Here is a 24908-nt window from a genome sequence, read left to right as displayed (position 1 = left end):
GTCAAGTACATTTAAAGTATACGTCTTATATTTTTACTTCAGATATCTAATCCTAGACTATATTTTACTTTAAGGGTGACTTCTGAGATCTTCAACCAAGATCTAGTTATTCCTAAATTACTTAATTACATGTGAGAATAATTCATTAATTTGCTAGACGTTCTAATTACAGCTCTAATTAAAAGCCTCACTTCAACAAGGTTATTAACATACATATTTTTTTCTGGGTCCAATTTGTCAAGATTCTAGTGACATCGTGGCTCTCCCTTGAGCAAACTACTGAGGCTATAATTTCCTGTGTAAAATCCGTAACAGCAAACGTGGTCCAGAGTGATCTCAGTGGACCCATTCTCTCAAGAATGGCTTAGAAATAAAGCCCCTTTCCCTGCAGAATGGAGGTGAACACAGTTAAAGGGCTGTCACGTTCCCTTGGTGCACTCAGGCAATTTTTAGGTAAGGAGTCATTCATCCAGTATGGTGGACACTCTTCTAAACAGATGATAAATGCTACTGGGGAATGGTCGACAAGACCCAGGAATCCTGCACCAAGATACCCCCACCAAAGCAAATTGTTCACAGACTGAAATTGTTTCTGGTCATTCTTATTATATGTTAACCTCAGAACGGTCTTTGCTTAGAAGTAAAACAAAAAGCTGTCTTCATCACTAACCACAATAAGTTTAAATATCCAAAATCCATAAAGTCTTAGAAAAATCAAGAGTGGCAATATTTGGTGAATCAAAATGACTGGTTTATTTAATACGGGATGTTATGTATTCTCCTATGGAAATCCTAATAGGGCACTCAAATACGGTAAATAAAAATATGGCTTGCTGACTCTTTTTCTTTTTTGGGGGGGAGGGATACTTGCTATATGGTAATGCAAGATTTTACTTCTTCTGTCCATTAGTAACTACTATTTGATAACATTTATAATATAATAGAACTAATCTAAGAGACGTTCAACTTACTTTTTTTTTTTTACATTTCAATACTGGATATTAATCAGAAAGATAGTCAAAATTACTATGGTCGAAATTTTTACATAAAAAATTTGTAGTAAGTGTTTGGTATTAGTCTACATACAATTCAGTTTTTGGTGTAAAGTTCTTTGGCTGCAAGAAAGAACATTTGGTTTACTTCACTAATAGGAATATTTCTTAATGCTGGGATGGCTTCTTCTTGGTATTGCTTCTGCTGTTGGTTTCTGGCACAGTTATCTGCGATTGTATGAATGGAGCTGAGTGGAGAGGTACTCGTCATGTTTATTCCAAATAAGAGCACGTAACCAGTCACTACAGTAATGAGGAGGTACACAGGCAGTGCAACTAACTGCGCAGTATTTTTGAGGCCAAGCCTAAGGAGCTTAGCCAAGATTCAGGAATAAAAGCCCACACAAGATATAGTATGAAGCTAAATTGGGAGCTTAAGAAAAGAATAAAGCCATAAGTCGCTCTTTCTGGCAATGGCGACGGTGAATTTTCCACCATTTTCCCCGTGGCTTTAGATAATCTCAGGTCCTCCACGCGCCCACATGGCCTCTCCCCACAGTTCGGCCCTGGTGACTCTTTCATGCTGTCTATAATATAAATGTATGTATATATACTTATGTCTCTTGACAAGTAAACATGTAATACTAAGTTCCTCACTATACTTTGCGGGCCCCTGTGGAAAATGAAAATGCAGGCCGCTTGTTAAAAAATTATTAAGAATGTCAAGATGGTGCCAGCAGAGCATTAACCTGGGTCGGCGGCCTGATGACACCACACAGGCCAGACACCCAGGTAGCTGGCCCTGTTGCTGACACCGTGATACTTAATCTTTAAGGAAGAAGACTTCCAAATTGGCCCCCAAACTCCAAGATAAGAAGGTGTATTGACAAAATACTGCTGACGACCTCCATACGTATTATTTATATGTGGACTAAAGACTTTGAAATATCAAGTATATATTTATATATATGTATAACTGAATCACTTTGCTGTACACTTGAAACTAACACAACATTGTAAATCAACTATATTTCAATAAAAACTTTTAAAAAATTAAAGACTTTGAAATATCATTTCACACTGATCTTTTCCAAGCCAGGTAAAGCGAAAACAATTTATGGCATTTCCCCCGCTCTATTGGAAAGTACTTTACGACCCAGATACTATTTTCAGCCTTACAAGAGATCTTGAAAATTCATTGCTTTAGAAATATCTTCAGACACACCAGCTATTTTACCTTCTTCGTGGCCAAGCTGCTTATTTTTAGCTCTCTTCCTGGCCTCGATTTTATCCGTGTCTGCATTTACTGCTTCATAAACAGTTTCCGCCACTTCCTGCTGCCAGCGCTCAGAGATCACCAAAGGGAAGTTCTTGTAGAGTTCTTGGTCGCAATCAAGAAGCTTATTATTTTAAGAAATCAAGATATGTATGATTTAACATGCTTACAAAGGCAGCAGATTCAAAAGTACCATAACTGCGTGTAGGAAGATAACTAGACAACAGCCTATAACCATTAAGAGACAATTTATTACTTGTCATAAACCTCTGCCAATGACAATCGAGCGACCAAGGCATATACTGTACAACACGGGGAAGATACCCAGCATCTTATAATGACTGTAAATGGAGTATAACCTTTAAAAGTTGTTAATCATTATATTGTACACCTGTAAGTTATATGATATTGTACATCAACTATACTTCAATAAAATCTTTTAAAAAGAAAAAAAAAAAGAAAGACAATGCAACACCCGGGATCCACACAGGATGATATATTATGGGCACTTCACTTCCATCCCTGGGTCAGTCAGATGCAGTCCAATCTTCTACAGCATCTTCATAGCATTTTTGTCAATGGAAACTAACATATATAGGGTTTTCTTTAAAGGGTGACAAGAATCTGGCAACAAAATAATTTCGATTATAGTGAGGATATTTTATTTGTGAAAACAGATCCCTATGGTTTTAGATACAGTTACAAGGGAGAAGCCAGGAGGGCTTTCTAACCACCCTCCCATTATTCTGTAAAGTGAGAAAAACTAAAAGGTCCACTAGGCCAAATTTACCATTTAGCCCATAAGCCTTCCAGTGAATCCAAGTTGAACAGCATGATCATAAGTCTCGAGATACATGGAGACTTTAGGCAATGTGGCCTTACAGAGGTGCTATAAGAATAATTACACTTAACGATAGCATTTCTCTTCCAAACTATTACTCAAAATTCTTCATTCTTCTCCCTAAGTGAGCCTGTACTCTGAAAGCAAGCTAAGAAAATGGTTTTACAGATTTGAGTGACAGTTTTCTGGCAGAAAGACAAGCAATCCTACTGATAGGAAAAAACAGCCTGTCTTTCAAAAGCAGGGATCTCTCTAGAAGCTTGACTCGTTCACTCCCTTGCCTGAGAGATAAGTATGGGAGAGAGGCAAGTTATTTAGAAGGAAAAGGGAGAAAGACCAAGGGTGAGGCTCTTGCCCACAGGCCTTTAGTGAATCATGGAATCACTGGAGGAACCTGCATCCTGGTCCCAATCAGGATGCTCTCCACCCACCCTTACTGACTTGTTATCCTAACGTGCTGATTCTGAGATCAAAATGTGTACCGTTCTTCCCCTTTCAGCTTCCTTCAGACGCCCAAACCAAGCCTGGCGCTGAAACCTTTGTGTGTCCTGAGTGTGAACACGCTCATGCATGTGTGTGTATGTGTGTGTGCGGTGCAGTGTTAGAGCATCAAGGCCAGGAGAGCACCCTGTGATGAGGGACACTGGGGCAGATTCTGCAGAGTTTGGCAAAAGTGAAAACACCCTCCTTTCCAAAGTAGTTGCTCTGAAATGGACAACTCTGCTTTATAGACAAACGGTTCCATCTCCTGTAAGGTCAGAGAACCTTGGTCTTTATGACTCGGCCTATGTGAAAAATGAATAAAACAAAGCTCTACATGAAGTGACCTTTTTTTTTCCTCCTTAAAGAACAATGTATTATTTTGGCTGCATTTTAAGAGACACAGCCTTCTCAGCTCTGGTTCCGGAAGAAGCAAAACCACCACAACAGAAACTCCTAGTGTACATGCCAGGAGGCCGACACAGGTGACCCACCCACAGAGAAGGCCTGGCAATGAAACCACTCGCTTCACAGGCAAGAAAACCAATGCTCCTGAGGTTCCCTAAATGGCCCTGATTCCCTTAGGTAATAAGTGCAGATCTGAGGCCAGTGTGGCTGACTCCAAAGACCAGAATACAGTTGACAAAATTGAAAGCATGAGACTCTCTTTTGAACAACAAAATTTTCACAGGCTCCCACGTGATATTCGTTTTCCTTTTAGGGCCCTTTGCTGGAGAGAAGTATGTCTGATGACAAAATTCTACTGTGACAGCAGTGATCCTTTTAGATAACTCTGTAAAAGGACTATTCCCGAAGCTATAGGGTGGTCCTGTCTGTCCAGGCCACAGAAGATGCCGAGCGTCTGCACGGTGGTCATGCTGCTGTCCCCAGGGGAGCCACGGCTCAGACCAGGCCCTCTCCGCTGTGTTTCACCTGACCTTCCCCACCACCGCCCATCCTGCCATCCTGGGAAACTGGCCGTGTGAGCACCCCAATCACCTTTACAGCTGCCTGGTAGGAAAGACCAGGGGGGCTGACACAAGGCCATAAATGCAGGCAGCTGAGAAGACACGGGCAGGGGAGCCTCTCAGAGGGAGAGGGGAGACGCTGGGAGAAGCTGAGAAAGTGGGGGCAGTGAGAACTTGACATGTAGTGACACGCTCTGACTCGGCATCCAAAACAGGGTGACTTTCTCCCATGACTCACCACCTCTAATTATGCCCTGTCTACTTGGAAAATAATGATAGGAACCAAAGTTTGAAAAATGCAGAAGATGCTATATATATTAAAAAAAAAGTGATTATTTCACTTTTGACTGACAAATGCAAAATGATTCACGCTGTTTGCTCTTTTCATCCTGACACAGAGAAACCGGGATATTTGGGAGAACTAAGATGACTGGCTGTGTGGCATGAGGCCAAGTACGTCTGCCATCACCCGGCTGTTTTTCCCTGCTTCATAACACGTGTGAGTTTTCTATCAACCACCAATCTATCCAAATCAATAAGAATGTGACCACTTTGCAGTTTATCAAACGTAAAATAGGTAGTCCAAAGAAAGCTGTCGTGGTCTCTAATTCAGGTCTTGACCTCTTCTACATTCGTCAAATATATGGATATTCATCTGTAAGTTACAGTCCATAAACAGGCCAGTACTAAGTCAATCATGAAGCCTGATTTCCAATTAAAAAATCCCCCACCCTCCAAAAAAAAGAAAAAAAAAAAACCTGAAAGCAAGCATCGCCAGTGTACCTTGATGCCTTTGGTATCCTCTTCATCAAATGAGCCGATGTCAAAGGCGTCGGCCGCATTGACTTCCCCCCGGGGAGGGATCAAGGGTGGAGGGTACTGGAAGAGCCAGAGAAGAAAGGTTCAGTTACTAGGTGACTCAGGGCCCGGTCCCAACCTGCTATTCTATAAAGAGATCTCAGTGCAACACATCAAGGTGTCACAGTCCGTGCAGGGCTCATTCAAGCTCACACGAATCACAGTGCACCGTTCACAATGCCCCCAAAGGAGATGCAGCCCCACGACCCAGTTTGCTAGAAGCTTAACGCCTGCAATGGGGCAGGGTGGGGTGCCCCACACCCACAAACGTCCTGAGGCCAATGCTGGCTGAACCAGAACCCGAACTCTACTCTTAATTAGGCAGGACTAACAGAGCATCATTCCTCAACGGTCTGAGTTCATGCAAAGATGAGTCCAAAGACGATCATCAACATTGAGAAAAAACAACAACTTTAATTTGGGGTGTGTTCCTGAATCAATGAGAATATTAAAAGGTAGCTTAAGATAAGCCAAGGGGATTATGCCACTACACAATCATGCTAATTCTTAAATTATGTGGTGCTGGGCTCAAAAGTATCTAAGTGTATGACAAACGTTTCTCGTACACTTTAACATATAAACAAAGAGGGAGAAGTTGTTCCAAAGGGAATGAGCCATAAGGCAGCACGTAGATAAGAGAGCAAGAAGCAGGGCTGTGGATGGAGAGCTGGGGCGGACCCTGGAGACAGAGCCAGGAGTAGAGATGCATACAGAGATGCAGATGGAGAGCACAGTGGGGGTGGTACCCAGGGTGGGGTCCCAGCAGGAGTACCTTCTGCAGGTAGACTTGCTGCCAGTCGATGCCTCTGAAGAAGCTGTGCATTTTTAGTTCCTGTGCACTGTGGGAGACAGGGAGTCACAGCAGTGGTAAGTAAATATGCATTCGGAAATCTAAGAAACGGTTTACAAAAATTATCTCCTATTACAGAACACACAGGGACAACTATTTCCAGCTCTTTAAGACAGCAAGTAAAATATGCTTCTTTCGAAGCAATCCAAGAAACACTGTGATGTTTAGAAATACTGCACACTAAGCCTAGGAATATGATCCATGTGATACTTTACTGGGGATGCTTATCCCAGCCTGAGATAACCTAGGGGTTTTCACAGATTATATCTATATCTGCTTCTGTAATCATGAGAACAAATTTAACTAAGAATTAAATTAGAGATCTACACATTAAAGAGATTTACAGCAAATGTCTACAAGTCCTCATAGATCAGATGGCAGGGATATGAAGCACCAAATATTAATTTTGAAGCAAACTAGAAATCTAGTAGAATAGTGCATGTCAAACCCCTTCCTAAACTGAAGACACAGCTTTTCCCAAAGATCCTTGCTAAAGTTCAGTTCACATGGAACAGAAGTTGCAGACTCTGAGGAAAACACGTGGGCCAATATACATAGTTCCCATGTGATTCCCTCTGACCCCCTCTAACTGAAATGGAAGATTCTCAGTGTATTGAAAGGAACTGTTCTGCTTTCCAGGTGAAGACGCTGAAAGGCAGAACCAACGGCCTACCCGCGTCCGTGGCAGCCGAGTCGCTTACTAACGTCTCGTTGGAGCAAGCCTTCCAGAAGGGACTTCAGCTCAGGGGAGAAGATGTCTGGAAGTTCCACATTCTGGGGGTGGGGGGTGGGGGAAGAATACGATCTCAAAAATGCATCCAGGCAAACAGTGCCCTCAACCCCGACCAGATTTAAAGGCCATTTTTTGCATAAGGATAGTGTTAAAAAAAAATTGCAGATTCATTGCCAACTAACATTGACTCTAAAGAAACACAGAACAGTTACTTATCTTCAGAGTCCATCGACAGGCTGGAGCCAGAAGAATCAGGACTCCTCGCTCTTCTGCATCCCAGTCACTTTTCCTTTTATGTGATTTCTTTAGTTTTGTTCTTGATTTTCTACATCTTTCTCTTACTGATTGTTAGCAAACCCTGATATTTGCCTTGGCATCTATTTCCAGTGTTTTAAGAAAGCTTTTTTTTTTTAAATACTGGTTGTCACGGAATGAAACATGAAAATTATAATGCAAAAAAAATAGTTTTTGACCTCCTTACCATGGTGAGTGTCATTCGGTCTATCTCATGCTTATCTTTGGTCTTATGCTGTCTGAAAGGGCTGTGACTGTAGAAATAAAGAAAATTCCATCACTAGATGGTTTCAGGTAACAGCAAACATTGTTGACTAATATTTGGGCAAGGTATTACGTTCTGTCACTGCTCATTTGAAACTGCAGAAATACAAAAGCCATAAACATATAAGCATTTGCAGAGAAAAACTGATGATCAGATTGACGATCAGATATATTGGGTCCTGAAGGAGCAAGGCTTACGTTTACTTGAACTCCTGATCTTCACGTCAGTGAAGTCATGGTACCAAAATATACTTTAGCAAATATATTCCAAGTGATAATTTAAAATATCACTTGGGAAAAAAATTAGCAAACAGGTATTTATGACAATGAAAGTCACACACATGGCGTCTGTCACATTCGTGTTTGAGATAATGGTAACTTTCATACTTTTTTTTTTTTGAGAAAAATGGGTATTAGTTCCTCGAACAATACAAAGAACTGCAGTCAAATCAAAACACGTCCAAGATGAACACACTCTCCCCCCTAGAATCCAGTAATTTTAAGCACTACATTCCTTTGAGGATAAGAGATATAAACTAACCCTGTGCTCCCAGACCCTCCGGAGTTCTGAGAACTGCTCCCTCATGTCCTACTTACAAACAGCCCCAGACTTAAGAGTCAGAAACCCTGGGTTCACGCTGTGACTTGGCTGTTTGCCGGCTGTGAGCCAGTCATGGAAACCTCCAGTCTCAGTCTCTTCATCTGTAAACGGCATAATGCAATATCCGTCACCAAAACGGTGATGGGAACGAATAAAATAATGTAATGCTAGTAGCCGAGACAATGGCAGTATACGGTGGGTATCTGATACACATCTGTGAAATGAAGAAGGATGAGTCTAACTGTACAAAACGAATGTCTGCTTGATCAACTGTGTAAAGAAATTATTCTTACTCTTGCTTACATTTTAAAAATGCTGAATAAGCTGGCTTTTAAAGTTAACCTTAGATATCACTTATATATGGAATCTAAAATATGACACAAATGAACTTATCTACGAAACAAAAACAGACTTACAGACATAGAGAACAGATTAGTGGTTGTCAATGGCAGGGGGGCGGGGGGGAGGAATGGATTGGGAGTTTGGGATTCGCAGATGCAAACTATTATATACAGGATGGATAAACAACAAGGTCCTACTGTATAGCACAGGGAATTATAGTCAATATCCTATGATAAACCATAATGGAATAGAATGTGAAGAAGAATGTGTGTGTGTGTGTATATATATGTATATATATATATATATACATATATATATAAAAGACTGAACCACTTGGCTGTACACTAAAAACTAACACAACATTGTAAATCAACTATATTTCAATAAAATAAATTAAAAAAACCCAAAGATACTCTTAAGCATTAAAAGAGACCAGTAAACATGCAAACTAGAAAACCCTGGCCTTATTTATTCACTTGAAAATTAAAGAAGGGATATGATTGAGATTTCTGATGGTAAGACATGCCTATAAAATGATCAACCCTGTAGATTTATTTATAAGGCATATATAACATAATCTGAGGGAAGATATTATATAAAATAGTTAACTCTATAAAATGGATAAGGATGTTGAGCACATAAATCAATGTGATTTAGAAAAAAGTCCACCCACTCTTGCTACTGACTAAGTTAAACTATGATGATGATTCCACTTCAGAGTATTTATTATTTAAACATTTCAATTTTCACTCTGTACAAGAGAGGGCACTCTAACGCTTGCTTTCTTTTGTATGCAGTGAAAAACACAGTAATTTCCATCTCTTGAAAGCATTAATTTGGAAAAAAAAATCGAAACAAGGTAAATGAGTACCAAGCAAACATACGCCAATCTTTAAAACAGATTTTGATTGGAAATATTCTTTGCATCCTAATTGTTTCCAAGGAGAAAAATGTAAAATTATTGCATTTAAAAAGCAAATGGGATAGAATAGCAAACGATATCTGTTGTTTATGAGATACTATAATTTTTAAAAACTTGACTTGTATCATTCTGTATGCAAAATACACAGAGATATTAACATGTTCATGGTTCAAGAGAAAAGGAATATAGGTTTATTAAATCTTACTACAACTTCAGTCTACCTTCATGACACAACTGCTCCTCCCCCACAGAGTTCCTTAACGTATAAAAGGGGATTGTGTGAAGGTCTCCTGTGTTTCGGCAAATCCATCTGCTTTGGCTCCTGTGTGCAAAGCCAGAGGACCCCTTCCTGCTCTCGACCCTCATGTGCTTGCCTGCATCTGATGCTGGAAGCAGAGGGCTGTGCCCAGACACTTGGAGAGAAGCAGACTGTGTTCTGACAGAGATGCTCCGTGCTAAATTTAAAAACTCTTTCATGTGACCAGAGGGAGGGCTTTGCGAGGGGACGGGAGTTAAAGTTAGCGGTGCCAAAAACATTCCCGGCACACGGGCCGATCACTACAAATCCCATTTGATAAATATAGCTCTGCCACGTCTAACTCAATAAGAAACAATCGGAAATGCTTTTCGGATCTTCGGTTCTGGGCTGTTGTGCTGAGAAAGTCTGGTCTTTCAAGTCCTGAGGCGCATCTGTTTCCAATGTCTTCTTGATTATTCTTTGTGAACAAAACCCAAGATTCTGTTTCTATTTTGGAAAATGTTAAAGAAAATCTCCTATAGTAATGATCTCCATTCTGAGGGAGGCACGTGGTGCTCGCAGATCCTGTGTGATCACAGCTGCTCCCCGACGCAGCCGCTTTAAATAGGAGACAGTAACGGGCCTGTCAACAGCTTATGACGTGGGCCAAGCTCTTCCAACAGCACATGCAACATTCTGGCTGCGTCGGGGGACGTTATGGGAATAGAATTCATATGTACAGTGGTCAGATGTGGCTTTTGAATAACAGAGTGGGAGAGCCGAAAATTTCCCCCCAAATGAGTTGGGAAATCGTTCAAGGGCATGCTAAATGATGGGGAAACACACACACACACACAATCATTTCACAGTGAAAAGATGAGCTCAAAAACAATCCATTTATAAATACAAGTGACTACAAATCTTTACGTCAAAAATTAATTTTAGGTCTTCCCTGGTGGCGCAGTGGTTGAGAGTCCGCCTGCTGACGCAGGGGACACGGGTTTGTGCCCCGGTCCAGGAAGATCCCACATGCCGTGGAGCGGCTGGGCCCATGAGCCATGGCCGCTGAGCCTGTGCATCCGGAGCCTGTGCTCCGCAACAGGAGAGGCCACAGCAGTGAGAGGCCCGTGTATCGCAAAAAAAAAAAATTAATTAATTAATTTTAGAATACCAAAAAGATTGCATGTCACATCAAATGTGAGTTTTGAACCTAAGCCAATAGCTACCAAAGTATTTATAAACGTTCCTTTTTTTCCCCTATGGGAACCAACTCGGCAACCTCAGGCAGAGCTCAGTTCTCCCCAGACCACCACCTGGGCTCTCTCCTCGTGTCTGACAATCAATGGTGACAAGTTTAAGATCAAAGCTACTGTCACATCAATTCTTTCCCTTCACAGCGAGATGAACTCTAGATTGAGGATCATGACGGTGATTCTGCACACTTGCAACATGGACACCTCTTTATACACAGATGCTCTTCAGGGTCTGACGGTCAGCTGAAGTGGAAGCAGTGACCCCCACCCAACATACGGCCCTGAGCGGATGGGTCCATCACTGAGTCCAGGGATGCAAACATGTTCTCGGGCCTCGACAGCTTCCTCACATCCAGGTTCCTGTCCCTTGCACCCTGTGGGATCCTTCTAGGGTGTCACAACAGAACTAGGGTTCAGACAAGTGTTTCAGCAGAAGCAATGGGGTACACTGGTCAGTGCGAGAAGTATCTGATCAGAGAAAACAGAAGCGAAAAAAAGACCCTTGGTGACCACTGGTCACCCTCACTGCACAGATGTGGGGAGGAGGGGAAGAGACTTGCTCTGGAGCAGAGTTTCTCATCCTCAGCTGTGTGATCCTTTGTTGGAGCAGCGGGGGCCGCCCTGTGCACTGTACGATGCTTAGCAGCAACCCTGGCCTCGACCCGCTAGATGCCAAGTTGTGACAACCAAAAATGTCCCCGGGCATTGCCAAGCACTCCTGGGGTTGAGGACGAGCGCTGGGGAGTGGCTGGCATGGAGTCTGGTTCATCCCATGGGGACTGATGCCACGGTCGCCCCGTGAGAGCACCAGGATACCGGGGGACAGACGGCCTGTGAAGCCCGCACCCGGGAGGCTGCGTGGGCCGCGCTCTCCTCCCACCCGCTCCTGAGTTACCTGTTTCAGTTCCTTAGGCTCCTCGTGTCTGAGAAAAGACAGCTACTCGGGCTCCCTCTGTACAGTGTGTAAGAACTGAATAGGACGCTCCTGTACGCCTGGATGGAACCTTCTTACCCCTCGTTTAAGCTGAGGGGATGAAGGCTCCGTCGCCTCCAGATCTCACCATGATGCTTTGCTCCTGAAGGGCCCTCAATAAACATGAGCTTAATATGAACCACTGATACTTTATACCCACTGACGTTGGTAGTGATATGACCATCCTCCCAATCACCTTGAATCTAAACTATCTGTCCATAGCCAAGCATCCACTGAAAAAACAAAACCCACCATGGGCTGTAAGAACGATATTGTTAAGTCATTTGTGGCCTTTCTGATCCCAGTACCACAGCGCTACTCAAACCTTTGCCTGGGTTCTTAGACGTGCCTCCCACCAGCATCCTCTTACTGAAGAGCAACCCAACCTTTGCTTAAAAGATGCTTCCTTTCTCTGTCCCTCCTTTGCTTAAAAGCCCTCAGTCTCTGGGGCCTTAAGATCAAAGCCCCACCTGCACAGCATGGAATTCTAGGTGGCCCCCGGCCCTGCCCCAATTTTCTCCATCTTCTCTCTCAGCACACCTTCCCCGCGACCAACAGCTGACCGCCCCCACCCCCAACTCACAGGTCGTTGATGGGGAAAGACCACCTGCGCCTGCTCTGTACTGTCCCCTCCCCATCGTCAACTTCCGCTCCAGGTCTTCATCCTGCCATCCTGTCTGTGAGAGAACACTTCCCATACCAACTCCTACATGAAGGTGTCAAGTCGGCCCTATGCTTCCAGGTTAGACCCGGTGATCCTATTTCTGCTCTCCCAGCACAGCCCATCCAGCTCACGATTTTGTATGTGTGTGTACCTATCTACTCTCCTCCGAGTTCCTCCAGGACTGTGTGTGGCTCCCTCCCTCCCTCCCTCCCCACAGCATCAAGCACAGGCTCTTGCATACTGCAGGTACTCAATAAATGCTCACCAAATTGTATTTAAATCACTTAAGTCAAAAAAGGTTTCCCCGCTCTTTGGTTTCAGTGCTCTCTCCATTCCTGGGATTGCCTTCTGAACAAGTATTAGAAAGAATGGCAGACGATCATACATCTTTGTAGGGAAGATTCATCTATTCCCTTTGTTAGGCATTGGACAGATTCTTGCCATTTTCAGGCTCAGTGGATGGTCACCAGGCAGTGACGGGGAGCTGGCTATCTGTGAGGCAGGACATGCCTTCACAGGGCAGCTCAAATGCTGAACGGACATTCTTGCGTCAAACTGAAGTCTCTTCTCTCCTGAAAATGCTCACTGTCTAGAGGTGTGCAGATGAGTATGCCTCCTTCAATGAGATGGGCCTTCCGACAGCTGGAGCCAACAGGATGGCTGCCCGAAGCACTGTACCCAGCTCTCTGAACCTGTCCATATGAGCCACGATTTCTAGCTGTCACCATTCTCATCTCTTCTTATCCATCCATCCCATCCCATCCTCATGACCATCCTCTGGATGTCTTCCTGTTGGCCAAGATTCCTCTCAATAGGGGTCACATCAAACATAATGCTTCAATCAAGCCTGATCAAGGATGTCATAAAGGAATTACCACCTTCCAGTGCAGTCCTCCAAACTTGAACCATGACCAAGTAAGACGGAACTGCCTTTATCAGCTACAAATCACACTGCTGGCATAGAGATAACGATCAAACCAATTTTCAGATCTTTTAAAAATAATGGTATATGCCAGATCATTTCTAGACTACACAGATGGACATTATTATAAACAGACAGAATAACAATATTAAACAAAAATCAATAAACAAACAAAGCCCTAAATGCAAGACTTTGCAAGTTTCCTTGCCACATTCTACAACTGACTTTTGAATCTTGAGTTAACGCATTCAGCTGTTGCTGTTGTGCAGAGTTTTTCTTAAATCATCTCGTGACTCTGTAAGTGTGGATTCTAATCTCCAACCCCTTCTTCAGCGGAGACCTCAGTGAAGATGGTGTGTCTGGACGCACTTACCATGCATGCAGGGACTCCTGCCGGCTGGAGAAACATCTCGGGTGGGAAGTGGTTTTCTCTGAGTTGCTTTGCAGAAACTCTCTAATTAGGTCAGCTAGTCTGATGACATGAATTAAGGCCATCCAGGCTCCACAAACATGATAATTCAATTAAGGACCAACAGGACCTGACTCTCTGAGCAATAATACAATTTTAGTTCCCAAGTGAATGCGGTGAGCAGAGAACAACTAGATTATCCAGGTCCTGGGGAAGCAACCGGGGTGCTTGGAACCTAGTTTGGGGGGAAGACAGGGAATCCAGCCTCTTTTCAGATTGTGCTAAATGTAATAAGAAGATGAAGCGATGCTCAATAAGGCTTTCTGAGGGAAACATGGAAACTTTAGCAAACTACCAGGCCTGTGTGTTCATAGAAGCAACGTTACAGGGAGAATCCTGACTAGCAAATTTTAATGTAAACTGCTTTTTGTATCTCTGTGAATGGAGAATAATCAAAAACATATCTTAAACAATTCAGCTCTCTGTTAAAATTGGCTAAAGACTCTTAAAATTTATGGAAATATTAACATAATTTTAAACATTCAATATGAGAACACATTTGGAGAGCACTTTCATTCCATCCTCTTTCCACTTGTATTTCATCATCTCTGGTAGATTAGAACTAAGGGTCAAGTATAACAAATGAAAAACACAGAATCACACAATTTCATTTTTGTGTTTTTAAAACCTACAAATTTCAGCATGTTCACAAACAGATGCACACTTTTAAAACAGATTCTCTTTGGGTGTTCATCCTTTTGTGTAAAAAATGCTTTAACCTCACAAGACAATCATGAGTAGTTAATTCCAGGGAAAAGAAATTCTCCTACCCTCTTCGATTATCTACATTTAAAAATAACACTTATTCCCAAAATAAGGCTTATCAATGGAAATATTCCAACAAAGTCTTGTTTCAGGTCTAAACGTGTTGGCATACCTTCCTGGTATGGAACAAAAATACCAAAAGCTTATGGGAAAGAAACTCTCACTTTTACGGGCAGAAAGAGCTGTGGGCATCGCCTGGATCAGTGTGTGGCTTAAAGATCACTGTGTGATCTAAAATGATATTAGCACCTAATAACATGTAAGTATTTTTGATTTTGATCCAAGTGCAGGCCACGGTGATGGTACTAAGAGGACGCATTTCACTCACCCTCTCAGAAGTTTGAAAAGCATACAGCCCAGGGAGAACCAGTCAGCACTGCTGTCATACGCAGTCCCTTTCTGCAGGACCTCGGGAGCCATGTACCCGTGGGTGCCCCTAGGGAGAAGAAAGGGTATGTGCGGTAACCTGTGCTTGCAGACCTTATAAAATATTCCCAGCTCATCAAGAGGTCTGAGCATCATTCATCAATGTCGGCAACTATGAACAAGGGGGAGGGGACGACAGTGCTTCCACCAACTATGATTCAGCAAACACCCAGTGGGAAAACGACCTTTCCTGTCTTCATTAGGATAGGAGTGAATATAAATAAATTACCATATGAAATAAATCTGAACAATGCACACACTCCACGGTCTCGGAGGTGAAATGTGAATCTCTCTGGAGTTCTTCCTCACTACAGCCAGGAGGAACCAAGGGCAGGCCCGTTTGAGGGCTCTCCTGAGGAGATGTGTGGGGCTGGGGGAGGGAGCGGGGGAGGGGGTGGTGAACAGTGACCACACCGCAGCGCTGGAGACCTGGAAGGGATGGGCATGGGCGTCCCTGTGTGGCGCCACCCTCCCGTGCTGAGGACCAGGGCTCGCACATATGCCCGTCGTATCTCCCACCCTTCCACGGTCACGATGGTCTCCAAGGCAGGGCGGGCGTGGGGGGACAAGCCGACAGGTACGGAGACGGAGAAATCACGTATCCGGTGGAAAGAGCTGCTGACAGCTCAAAGGACTCAGCCAAACAAATGTGCAGGCGACTTGCAGGAAGCTGAGAAAAATCACTTGGGAGGACAACCATTTATATAGAATATGTGTTATCTGCAACTCAAAATCCTTTCCCATTCTGCGACTCCCCACCCCTCCTTAGAGATCTGAGCACGCACTGTTCCAAGCGCGCAAGAGAGGGCTCGTGGGGAACTTTCAAAGACGTGGCCTGAAAGGGCCCCGAAAAAGCCTTTCACTGTAGCTCTGTTCCCATCCTTCATTGATTTTCTTCACTGATAGAATGCGTGATAAAATGACACCTTCATCCCGCAGGGGTGCTGTGAGGATCACACGTCTGCAAGGGGCTTAGGATAGTGCTGGCCCTTAAAAAGAACTCAACTTATGTTAGGGATTTTATTCTCTATCCTTATGTTATTATAATCCTTTTAAACTTATGCTCAGAAACAGTGAGAATCTGCTCCGAGAAGTGATCCTGGATCATTAGTGATCCTGGATCAGCACTGGGCCCGATACCCTCGCTGCCTCAGAGTTCTATCTTGAAAGACTTTTCTCAAACAGTGAAAACGGGCACTGGTCCATCCCTCAGAAAAGCTCCGCCACCCAGAATCCAAAGTCTGACAGCATGAGGTCAGAAAGGCACACTGTGAGGGAGTCAGAGATTTCCTCAAGGGGCATCCAAGCCATTTTCTGGGGAGGTTTAACTTTGTTGTTGCTGGGAAAACCTTTGTGGTGACCTTTTTAACCTGCGATTCTCGGGATCAAAACCCAGTTCTGGGATGGGAAGACCTCAACAAGGATAAATGCATGAGGTTAACGCAGATCACGTCTCTGAGTGGACACTGGACACAGCAGAGCGCTGGACCTGCCCACCTCCACGGTTTTCAGCTTCTGCCTACATGGCAGCACCTAGCACTTCCTGCTGCTTCCCACTGACGATCTGTGCTGTTCATGCTGAAAGAACACTTGAGCATTTGAAGACATGGTGACAGGGGACTGAGCTTTGTGTTCCTGGATAAAATAAGCTGGGACTCAATGAGTCACTGATGATCTGTTTGATTCCAGAAACAAAGTTTTTCTGTGTCATTTGGTGGCTGCTCCATGGTTCACTTTCAGTTTGTCAGAATTTGATTCCATCATTAGAGGGACTGAGTCTAAACCTAGATGGAGAACCAACCACAACGCTGCTGTGCAGAAGGGCCAGCGTCTGACGAAGTCCTGGCATCATACCTACAGCCTTGAATAGACCAGAGAAGCCCGGTCTAGGGTGAAATTCTGGACACAAATCTTTAATCTTGTACCAAGTCGATCCTCTCAAAGCCTCAGGGAGTTCAGACAGAGTGTAAGGAACACAAGTTTTGGAGTCAGACAGAACTGGATCTTAATTCTAGTCCCACGATGTGCCAGGTATGTGACTTTTTTCTAGTTCCTTAGTTTCTCTGAACCTCAGTTTCCATCCCATAAAAGTAGATGGTTATACCCATGCCCTGTGGGTCCTCTGTGAAGAAAACAACATATTCAGAGCAGCCGGCCACACATGCCTGGGACAGCCAACGTTCAACTCATGGCATGAGTGCTGTCCCCCAGACCGGTCACTTCCTGGACAGCCCCCGGGCTGCTGGCTCCAGGAGGCCAGGGAGCTCTTCTGCCTCGGTCCCCACTGCATCGCCAGCATCTGGCACACAGCCAAGGTGAAGTAAATACTTATTACGTGAAGGAGTTGACTTCACCCTCACAACTGTCACGTGAAGTAAGCAGCGTTGTTACTACCTCTTTACAGAGGAGAAAAATGAGGCTGGTGCCATGTGGAAGGAGGATTCAAACCCACATCTGCTGACTTAAAGGCCTTTGTTCTCAGCCATGACACGCCTCCTCTACTTAAAAATACAAAATTTTGGGGCTTCCCTGGTGGCGTAGTGGTTGAGAGTCCACCTGCAGATGCAGGGCACATGGGTTCGTGCCCCGGTCCGGGAGGATCCCACACGCCGCGGAGCGGCTGGGCCCTTAAGCCATGGCCGCTGAGCCTGTGCTCCGCAACGGGAGAGGCCACAACAGTGAGAGGCCTGCGTACCACAAAAAAAAAAAAAAAAAAAAAATTCTGTTGTGCATTTATCCTTTTTAAGTAGTGGCCTCACTATCATTGTTTAAACATGGAAATCAACCTTCCCGATCCCATCCCTTTACAGGTGCTGTTCAGCTATGGACAAAAGCCCGTCTTTCAGAGCTGACAAGTGAATTACACTAAGAAGGGGGGAGGCCCTATAAGGGAATAAGTAACTCTGCATCTGGAAGTTAATTCCTTTGGGAGATTAACTCTTCTGAGCTCTCGGATTCATATTCAGTTGTGACTATACTAAATTGAAGAAATTAGCATACCAAATAGCTGTGGCATTAAAAATTCAAATGATTCTCTTAAAAATGTCTGATGAACTCCCTGGGAGAGGCTTATACAACCCCAGGTTCTGGCCTCATAATTGTCAAGTGCTGGCAAAATGCTAAGGCTTTTATCACCATATCCCAGATTCTGTAGGAAGAGAGAAACATGTTTACAGAAACGGTGCTAATCGCTATTAACATCTGATCAGAGCTTTAAATGGCAATTCTGATTTAACGCAGCCCCTCATAAAGTTCTGCAGTTTTAGAACCACTTTATTTCTAGTCCCACAAAAAAAAAAAAAAAAGGATTCATAGTTTATTTTCTGCATGGATGCATGAAATGAAACTCCTGGGAGTTACTTCAAGACCATTCAACACAGTAATGATGCACAATAAAATGGAATTTTAAGAGCTCCACTGCTAAGACTGATATATTGAAAAAGAAAAATCAAGCAAAAGTCACCTGTTTTTCTACAAACTGCACATATGTCCGCATCTTCCACCCAGATAAACTGATACTAAAGAAATAGGAATAAAAACCAGTACGTATTCCGTTCTGCTTCTGCTGAGCCCTGGGGCATCTACTTCATACTCCTGTTGCCATTTTAACAATCTCAGATTCAGGGAAGTCCTTGGGCCAGTGTCAACACTTGCAGAACAAGCACGGCCACTGCTGGAAGCAGCTTAGGGTCCCCTGAGAGGGGACAGGTGCTGGCCGACGGCCAGGGCATCAGGGAGCTTCCTCTGCATGGTTGTTTAGAGGACGAATGTAATATTCAGATCTAACAATATGACCTGCATTAAAAGCTTGAACTGCAAGGAGATGATTTTTTTTTTTTTTTTTTTTGCGGTACGCGGGCCTCTCACTGTTGTGGCCTCTTCCGTTGCGGAGCACAGGCTCCGGACACACAGGCTCAGAGGCCTTGGCTCACGGGCCCAGCCGCGCCACGGCATGTGGGATCTTCCCGGACCGGGGCACGAACCTGTGTCCCCTGCATCGGCAGGTGGACTCTCAACCACTGCGCCACCAGGAAAGCCCAAGGACATGATTTTTTAAATTAAAAAAAGAACTCTAATCTCTTTTTAGCAAAAAACCCCAAACTTTTGAAAAAGAAGGAAAAAGTAGATGGAGAGAGAAACCTGATCTCTGAGCCTTCCTTGGAAAGTTCTATGCAATTGCCTGGGCATCTTCTTTGGCATATAAGCTTTCAGGGGTCTATTACTACCTCTACCCTATAGATAAAGAGACTGAGGGTCAAGCAGGTGAGCTGACTGCCTCAGGGTCACACAGCCAGCACAGATTTGGGTCTTCTGCTGAGGCCCCTATCTTTCCCTTAGAACACCCTGCCCCCGGGCAGCTACACTGTGGGTCCCTGCATGTTCCCCCAAATGGTGAGAGCGAGCACACCACCACCCTTATCTCCTCTCCCACAGCCTGGGATACGGGACCTTCCCCTGACCCGGCACTGCCACATGCTGAAAATCGCTATTGGCAAGAAAAAAATGGGGGGACAAATGACCACATCGGGGTCTGAGTGAATAGGCGAGTTGAGTTAGGAAACGACAGTGACAGAGGTGCTATACTACTCACACACTCGCGTGCGGCTTCTTTTTGGAAAAATCGCAGGCAAGACCAAGGTCTGATATCCTAACATGTCCGTGTTCATCCAAGAGGATATTTGCGGGCTAAAATGAAAGAGAAAGTGATCTTCAAGAGTCCCCAAGATGTCCCAGGGGCTAACTTCTAAAACTATTGGTACTTGATAGCTCATTATTTTATCACAGTTCATTCCTACACATGAATCCTAGCATTAATTATATCATCACATCCGAGTGGGGCATGATACCGACAATGACATGTTTCATGTTAATTTCAGCAGGAAAGTGGTAATGACAGATGGGAAGGATTCTACTCATTTGATGATGGAACATAGGGCAGGTAACACTGGAGGGTTACAACCACAGTCTATCAGAGTTAAAGTATTTCTTTTTCACAGCAAGAAGTGCAATCGAGCCAGAATGGTGAGTCTCTCCACAAAGGGAGTGAGTCCACAGGCTCCTTGGCCTCTGTAACTACTAGGACTTCAGAGAATGAAGCCACGAAGCACAGCACAGAAAGGAATCTTTTAAAAATATACAAATAGTGACCAAAGAAATCAAAATATTCCACAGTGCCACATTAATCCCAATAAATGTAATTTCTGTTTATTAGTACAGAATCAACAGAGGGCCCTACCAAATGACCAAATATGATTTTGACCACAACTCTGATGAAATGTATCCATTAAGATTAGATTTAGTCAGCATAATCGTGGAAAACAAAGCTCCTCTCCCTAATACACATTGAATTACAGTCATCTTGATATTTATCTGCCGGAGATCAGCTATTGTTTTGCTTGAAATAAAAATAATGGCATGCCATTATAAACTTGAAGCATGAATAGTCATGAATGACTAGAATTAAGTCTGAATAGAAATTAGATAATACCATTGCCTACTAAATAGCTTAGAAGACAAAAATACTGCATCAAGATGATTAGAAACCAGTTATAGATTTAAATTAAAATGTATTACAGTGGTGCTTCATGGGCCTTCGGCGTGTATTTTATTCTTCTGCAAAACTCACCATGAGGAAATAAAATGTCATGTGCCAACCCGTGTCTAATTATTTCTAATGTGATGAAAATACTTTTTTTCTTCTTTATGTTCATATGAAGGCCAAGGGAGTAATTCTTTACCCTTGCAGGAGGCTTTAAAAGTTACAAAGTCCCTTGTGAAAAACATAATATGCCCAACACTAAAATACACCATTTTAGATTCTTAGGAGGTAACCTTTAAAAGTTAATCAAAACACATGAGCAAAGGAACATAATGTGTACATTTTAGCTGGTTAACCTGGGTTCAGGTTAAGAAGGAAGCAGAGAGGAGGCAAACCCACTCTCCTCCCAACCTCCTTGGGAAGCTGCCATGGCTATCATTTTTCTTCTCACCATCATTTACACCTTTATATATCTGCGTGATCGTTTCTATAGTTTGTCAAGGTCCCGTTTATCTCCTCCCCCATCTTCATGCGGCTGGCTAGACGAATATCACCGCGGATGTACCAAGCAAACTCCCAACACCCTCCTTAACGCAGAACCTGGGACCAACCGTCATGGTCTGGAATGGAAAAACTCAGAACGCACTTATTTCCTTTTTTTTCAAGTCCAGTAAGATTTTAAAGAGAACCACAGTGAAGAAGCCCAGGCATGGAAGACTGGGGCTACGTAGTTCAGGGATCTGAAAATCCATTAGTGATTTTTAAAGGCAAATTCAAAACAATCTGAGGCTCAGAGAGTGCCCTTTGGGGGAAATTCTCCAGGCTGTCAGCCACTCTGCCCTGATCGGATCAGGCTTGCCTCAAATGAGTTATTACTCAGCCCTTCAACGTGTTAGTTCACAAGTAGATACTTCCCGTAAGACATATATGTTCTCTGCTAGTTCACCTTTGTACACCTCCTGGTCTCACACCAAGCCAGGGCCAAATCAGTTGCTTAGTGAACATTAATGGAATTACAATCAATTGTAAAATGGGCGACAACAAAACACCCCTACCCTGCTTTTCACTAATTAACCAATTAAAGTTTTTGAGTTGGCATATGTGCTGCACCAGACACAGAGGTAATAGGGACAAGTAGGATGGAGTCCTTAGAACAGAGTTCAGAGTCTGGAGGAGACCGACATCACAAAGGTGATGCCTTTATCGGGGCTGAGACGAGGAAAATGACAGGGTACCATGAAAGAGGTGGAAACGCCTGGAAGACCACAACTGCAATACCATACCTATTGCACAGGTCCGATAAATGGAAGGAGTCTGTCCAATGGCCTTACCTTCAAATCTCTGTAAACAACAAACCGATTGTGCATGTGTTCCAGCCCCAGGATGACTTCTGTGGCATAAAACCGCATCTCCTTCTCAGAAAACACCCCGTGCTGTGAAAGGTGATAGTGCAAATCGCCCCCTGGAATCAGAGACGAGGAATTTAAATTCAGTGCATTAATTTAAAGGCAACAAAAATCACTGTCATCCTGCAGAGTTATGATACAGTCGAAAAAGGTGAACTATGCTTCTGCTTTGTCTATATATATATATATGTTATTGATTTCTGTAATTTGACCAAACGCTTTAAAAATTCTAGAGAAAACTAAAACATTGAGAAGACTTAGATGTGACAATGGCCAGGACGATATGAAACAAAGCCACCGTTCTCTGACAGGTATCACAGTTCCCAGATGTACCATCAAGGGGGAGGGAGGGTTAGCTAATGTGCTTTGATTACTTGCGCTCTGTCTAATAACTGAATCAACCCATGTAGTGATCCAGTAGGTGGCTTAGCAACTCATTCTGTGGACAATAAATAGTAAGGAAACAAAACAAACACATTGATCATATTGATAGATATATGAGAAAGCAAATACAGTAAAATTTTAACTGGTAAAACCCAGGTGGTGTGTATTCGGGTGACCCCAGTAAAATTCTTTCAATTTTGCCATATGTTTGGAGTTTTCATAATAAAATGTTGGAAAAGGTAAATCATCATATGGCCTCAAGTTACAGAGACAAAGAAGGCCACAAACAGGGTAAGGGAATGTTCTTATAAAGTATAAAAGAAGAGCCTCAATTGATCTATGAAAGTTCATGTGTGTCCAACTTCACTGCCCTTGATTTTATAAGTATCTTCCTGTTCACACACACATATTCCTGTATAACCACTACCAGATCAAGGTGTAGAAAATTTCCAGCATTGCTGAAGGCTTCCCATGCCCATTCCAGGCAGTATATCAGCTCACAGCCCCTAATTCAAGCTAATCGGACTCTACTGTAACCTCTCCCCCCATAGATTAGTTTTGCCAGTTCTGATAGTCACATAAATAGACTCACACAGGGTACATGCCGCTGTGTCTGGCTGTGTCTGCTCGTTATAATGTGTGTGGAAATTCCTTCACGCTGTTGGGTAGGTCCGATTTTAAATCAAACACTCAAAATGTAATAAAACTTCAAGCGAATTTCAAAAAAGGTGTTTCATTTGTTGAACTGAATGTCTTTTAATTTCAGCTCTTGTTACTAAAAATGCTTTGAGTATATATCATGTCACTTTCTAGTATTAAAAAACTACTTTTCTAGCTAAAACTCTTTCATCATTCTCTGGGTCATCAGTCATAGTTTAAAAGATCAATGTACAGTGGAACTGGGCTAAAGGCATAGAAGACTGGGCTAAAATCTGTCCTGACCCAAAGTCAGTCCTTCAAAGTTGGTTTTTAAATACATTTCTATCTTCAGCCTATGTATCTTTAGGAGGCATTTCATTCTTAAAAGGTGAGGGCCAGGAACATGCAAACTAAACATCCAGGCCAGTTGCATTCCAGAAAATCAAGTTTCACTGTATTTTAACTATTTTATGAAAGTCTTTTCTAGAAAATGCAACTTCCTGGGGAGAGACTGGGAGGGCCAGAGAGAAATGGCAGTCAACATTTTTAAATGAAGTTTAACTGAAAATTGAAGAATAAAAGGTTTCCTTAAACTTCAGGAGGAATTTAGTTACCTGAAAGACCCAAATGGCCAGTCTGTCTGGAGCAATGCAAGCTAAGATAAAACATCATGAAAACACAAACAAACAACATCATGGCAAAGTCTTGCAGTGTGTTCAGACTTCCTAAGTCTTGCTTACCGTTCATCAGATCCAAGATGAAGCAGAGTTTATCTGGCGTATGGAAGGCATAGGTCATACAGACAATGAAAGGACAATCCTAGAGTGAAAAAAACATGTAAGAAGAGCAAAAGCTGCCCTGGAAAGCACATCTACTGCCAAACACCATCTACACATTTTTTTTTATCCATGCCACTGCCCCGTGCATGAAACACAGACACCTACCTGGTAACTTTAACAGACCCAGGAAAGTGGGTCTGGTTCTGTGGAAAAATGCAGAGAGACACAACACTGCTAATTAGAGATGAACTCAAAGGTGCTCTATCACTCTGATTCAATCATGACTCCTCTATCTACATCTTCAAAAGACTCAGATTCTATAGAAAAATATTACTGCCGTGCTAGTCTTTCTGTTGGTCTACATTTCAGTTCTGGCTAGTCAAGTATCCATTTCAATCTCTGATTCTGAGTTTGGAAGAACCATACCATGGGGGGAAATGTTATCAGTATTACTGTTTTGAAACACTGAGAACAAAAATGGAATTAAATTAGCTTTTGAAAGTGGAAACATGTGCCAGAGCCGAGGACAGAAAAACTCAATTGTAAAGATGCCAATTTTCCCCCAGATGAATCTCTAGATTCCATGCACTCTTAATTAAAATGAAAATTGACAAACTGATCCCAAAATTTATATGGAAATGTAAACGGCCAAGAAAAGGTCAGATACACTTGAAGAAAAATAAAGCTAGAAAACTCATAGTGCTAGATATCAAGACTTATGGTAAAGCAACAGTAATTCGGTATGGAACTAGCCCAAGGACAGACAAATAGACAAGTAGAACAGAACAGAATCCTGAAGTAGACCCACATGTAAATGCTCATTTGACTTGTAATAAAGTGACCCAGCAGGGTGGGGGGAAAGCATGGCCTTTTCAATCAGTGCTGCCGAAGCAATAGGCTATCTGTACAATCAGCTGTGGACGCTCACCCCTACCTCACACCACACACTAACGTCAACCCCAGGTGGATAAAGACCTCAAGGTAAAACAATAAAGCTTCTAGGAGAAAACCAAAGAGAACAACTTCAGGA

At 43.1% G+C, this 24908-nt stretch overlaps 2 protein-coding genes across 5 annotated transcripts in view; both read right to left on the bottom strand.

Moving 5' to 3' along the window:
- The window catches only part of GRK3 (G protein-coupled receptor kinase 3), a 119838-nt gene that overhangs the window by 6438 nt on the left and 88492 nt on the right, over positions 1 to 24908 (bottom strand). For all 4 annotated transcript variants that reach the window (XM_060118546.1, XM_060118547.1, XM_060118549.1 and 1 more), the window contains 9 exons: positions 23840 to 23918; positions 22002 to 22132; positions 19723 to 19817; positions 15034 to 15141; positions 7480 to 7546; positions 6939 to 7039; positions 6188 to 6254; positions 5341 to 5436; positions 2230 to 2392 (listed from right to left, as the gene is read on the bottom strand). In XM_060118546.1, coding sequence (XP_059974529.1) covers positions 2230 to 2392; positions 5341 to 5436; positions 6188 to 6254; positions 6939 to 7039; positions 7480 to 7546; positions 15034 to 15141; positions 19723 to 19817; positions 22002 to 22132; positions 23840 to 23918 — 907 coding nt within the window. The remainder of the gene's footprint in view (positions 1 to 2229; positions 2393 to 5340; positions 5437 to 6187; positions 6255 to 6938; positions 7040 to 7479; positions 7547 to 15033; positions 15142 to 19722; positions 19818 to 22001; positions 22133 to 23839; positions 23919 to 24908) is intronic.
- Positions 1090 to 1490, bottom strand: LOC132503030 (phosphatidylinositol N-acetylglucosaminyltransferase subunit P-like). The gene is given in 3 exon segments (XM_060119369.1): positions 1090 to 1332; positions 1334 to 1355; positions 1357 to 1490. Coding segments are annotated over 3 exon segments (399 nt in total).

This window comes from Mesoplodon densirostris, chromosome 15 (assembly GCF_025265405.1).
Source record: "Mesoplodon densirostris isolate mMesDen1 chromosome 15, mMesDen1 primary haplotype, whole genome shotgun sequence".
NCBI classification, from domain to species: Eukaryota; Metazoa; Chordata; class Mammalia; order Artiodactyla; family Ziphiidae; genus Mesoplodon; species Mesoplodon densirostris.
This window is presented reverse-complemented; position numbering and strand designations above follow the sequence as displayed.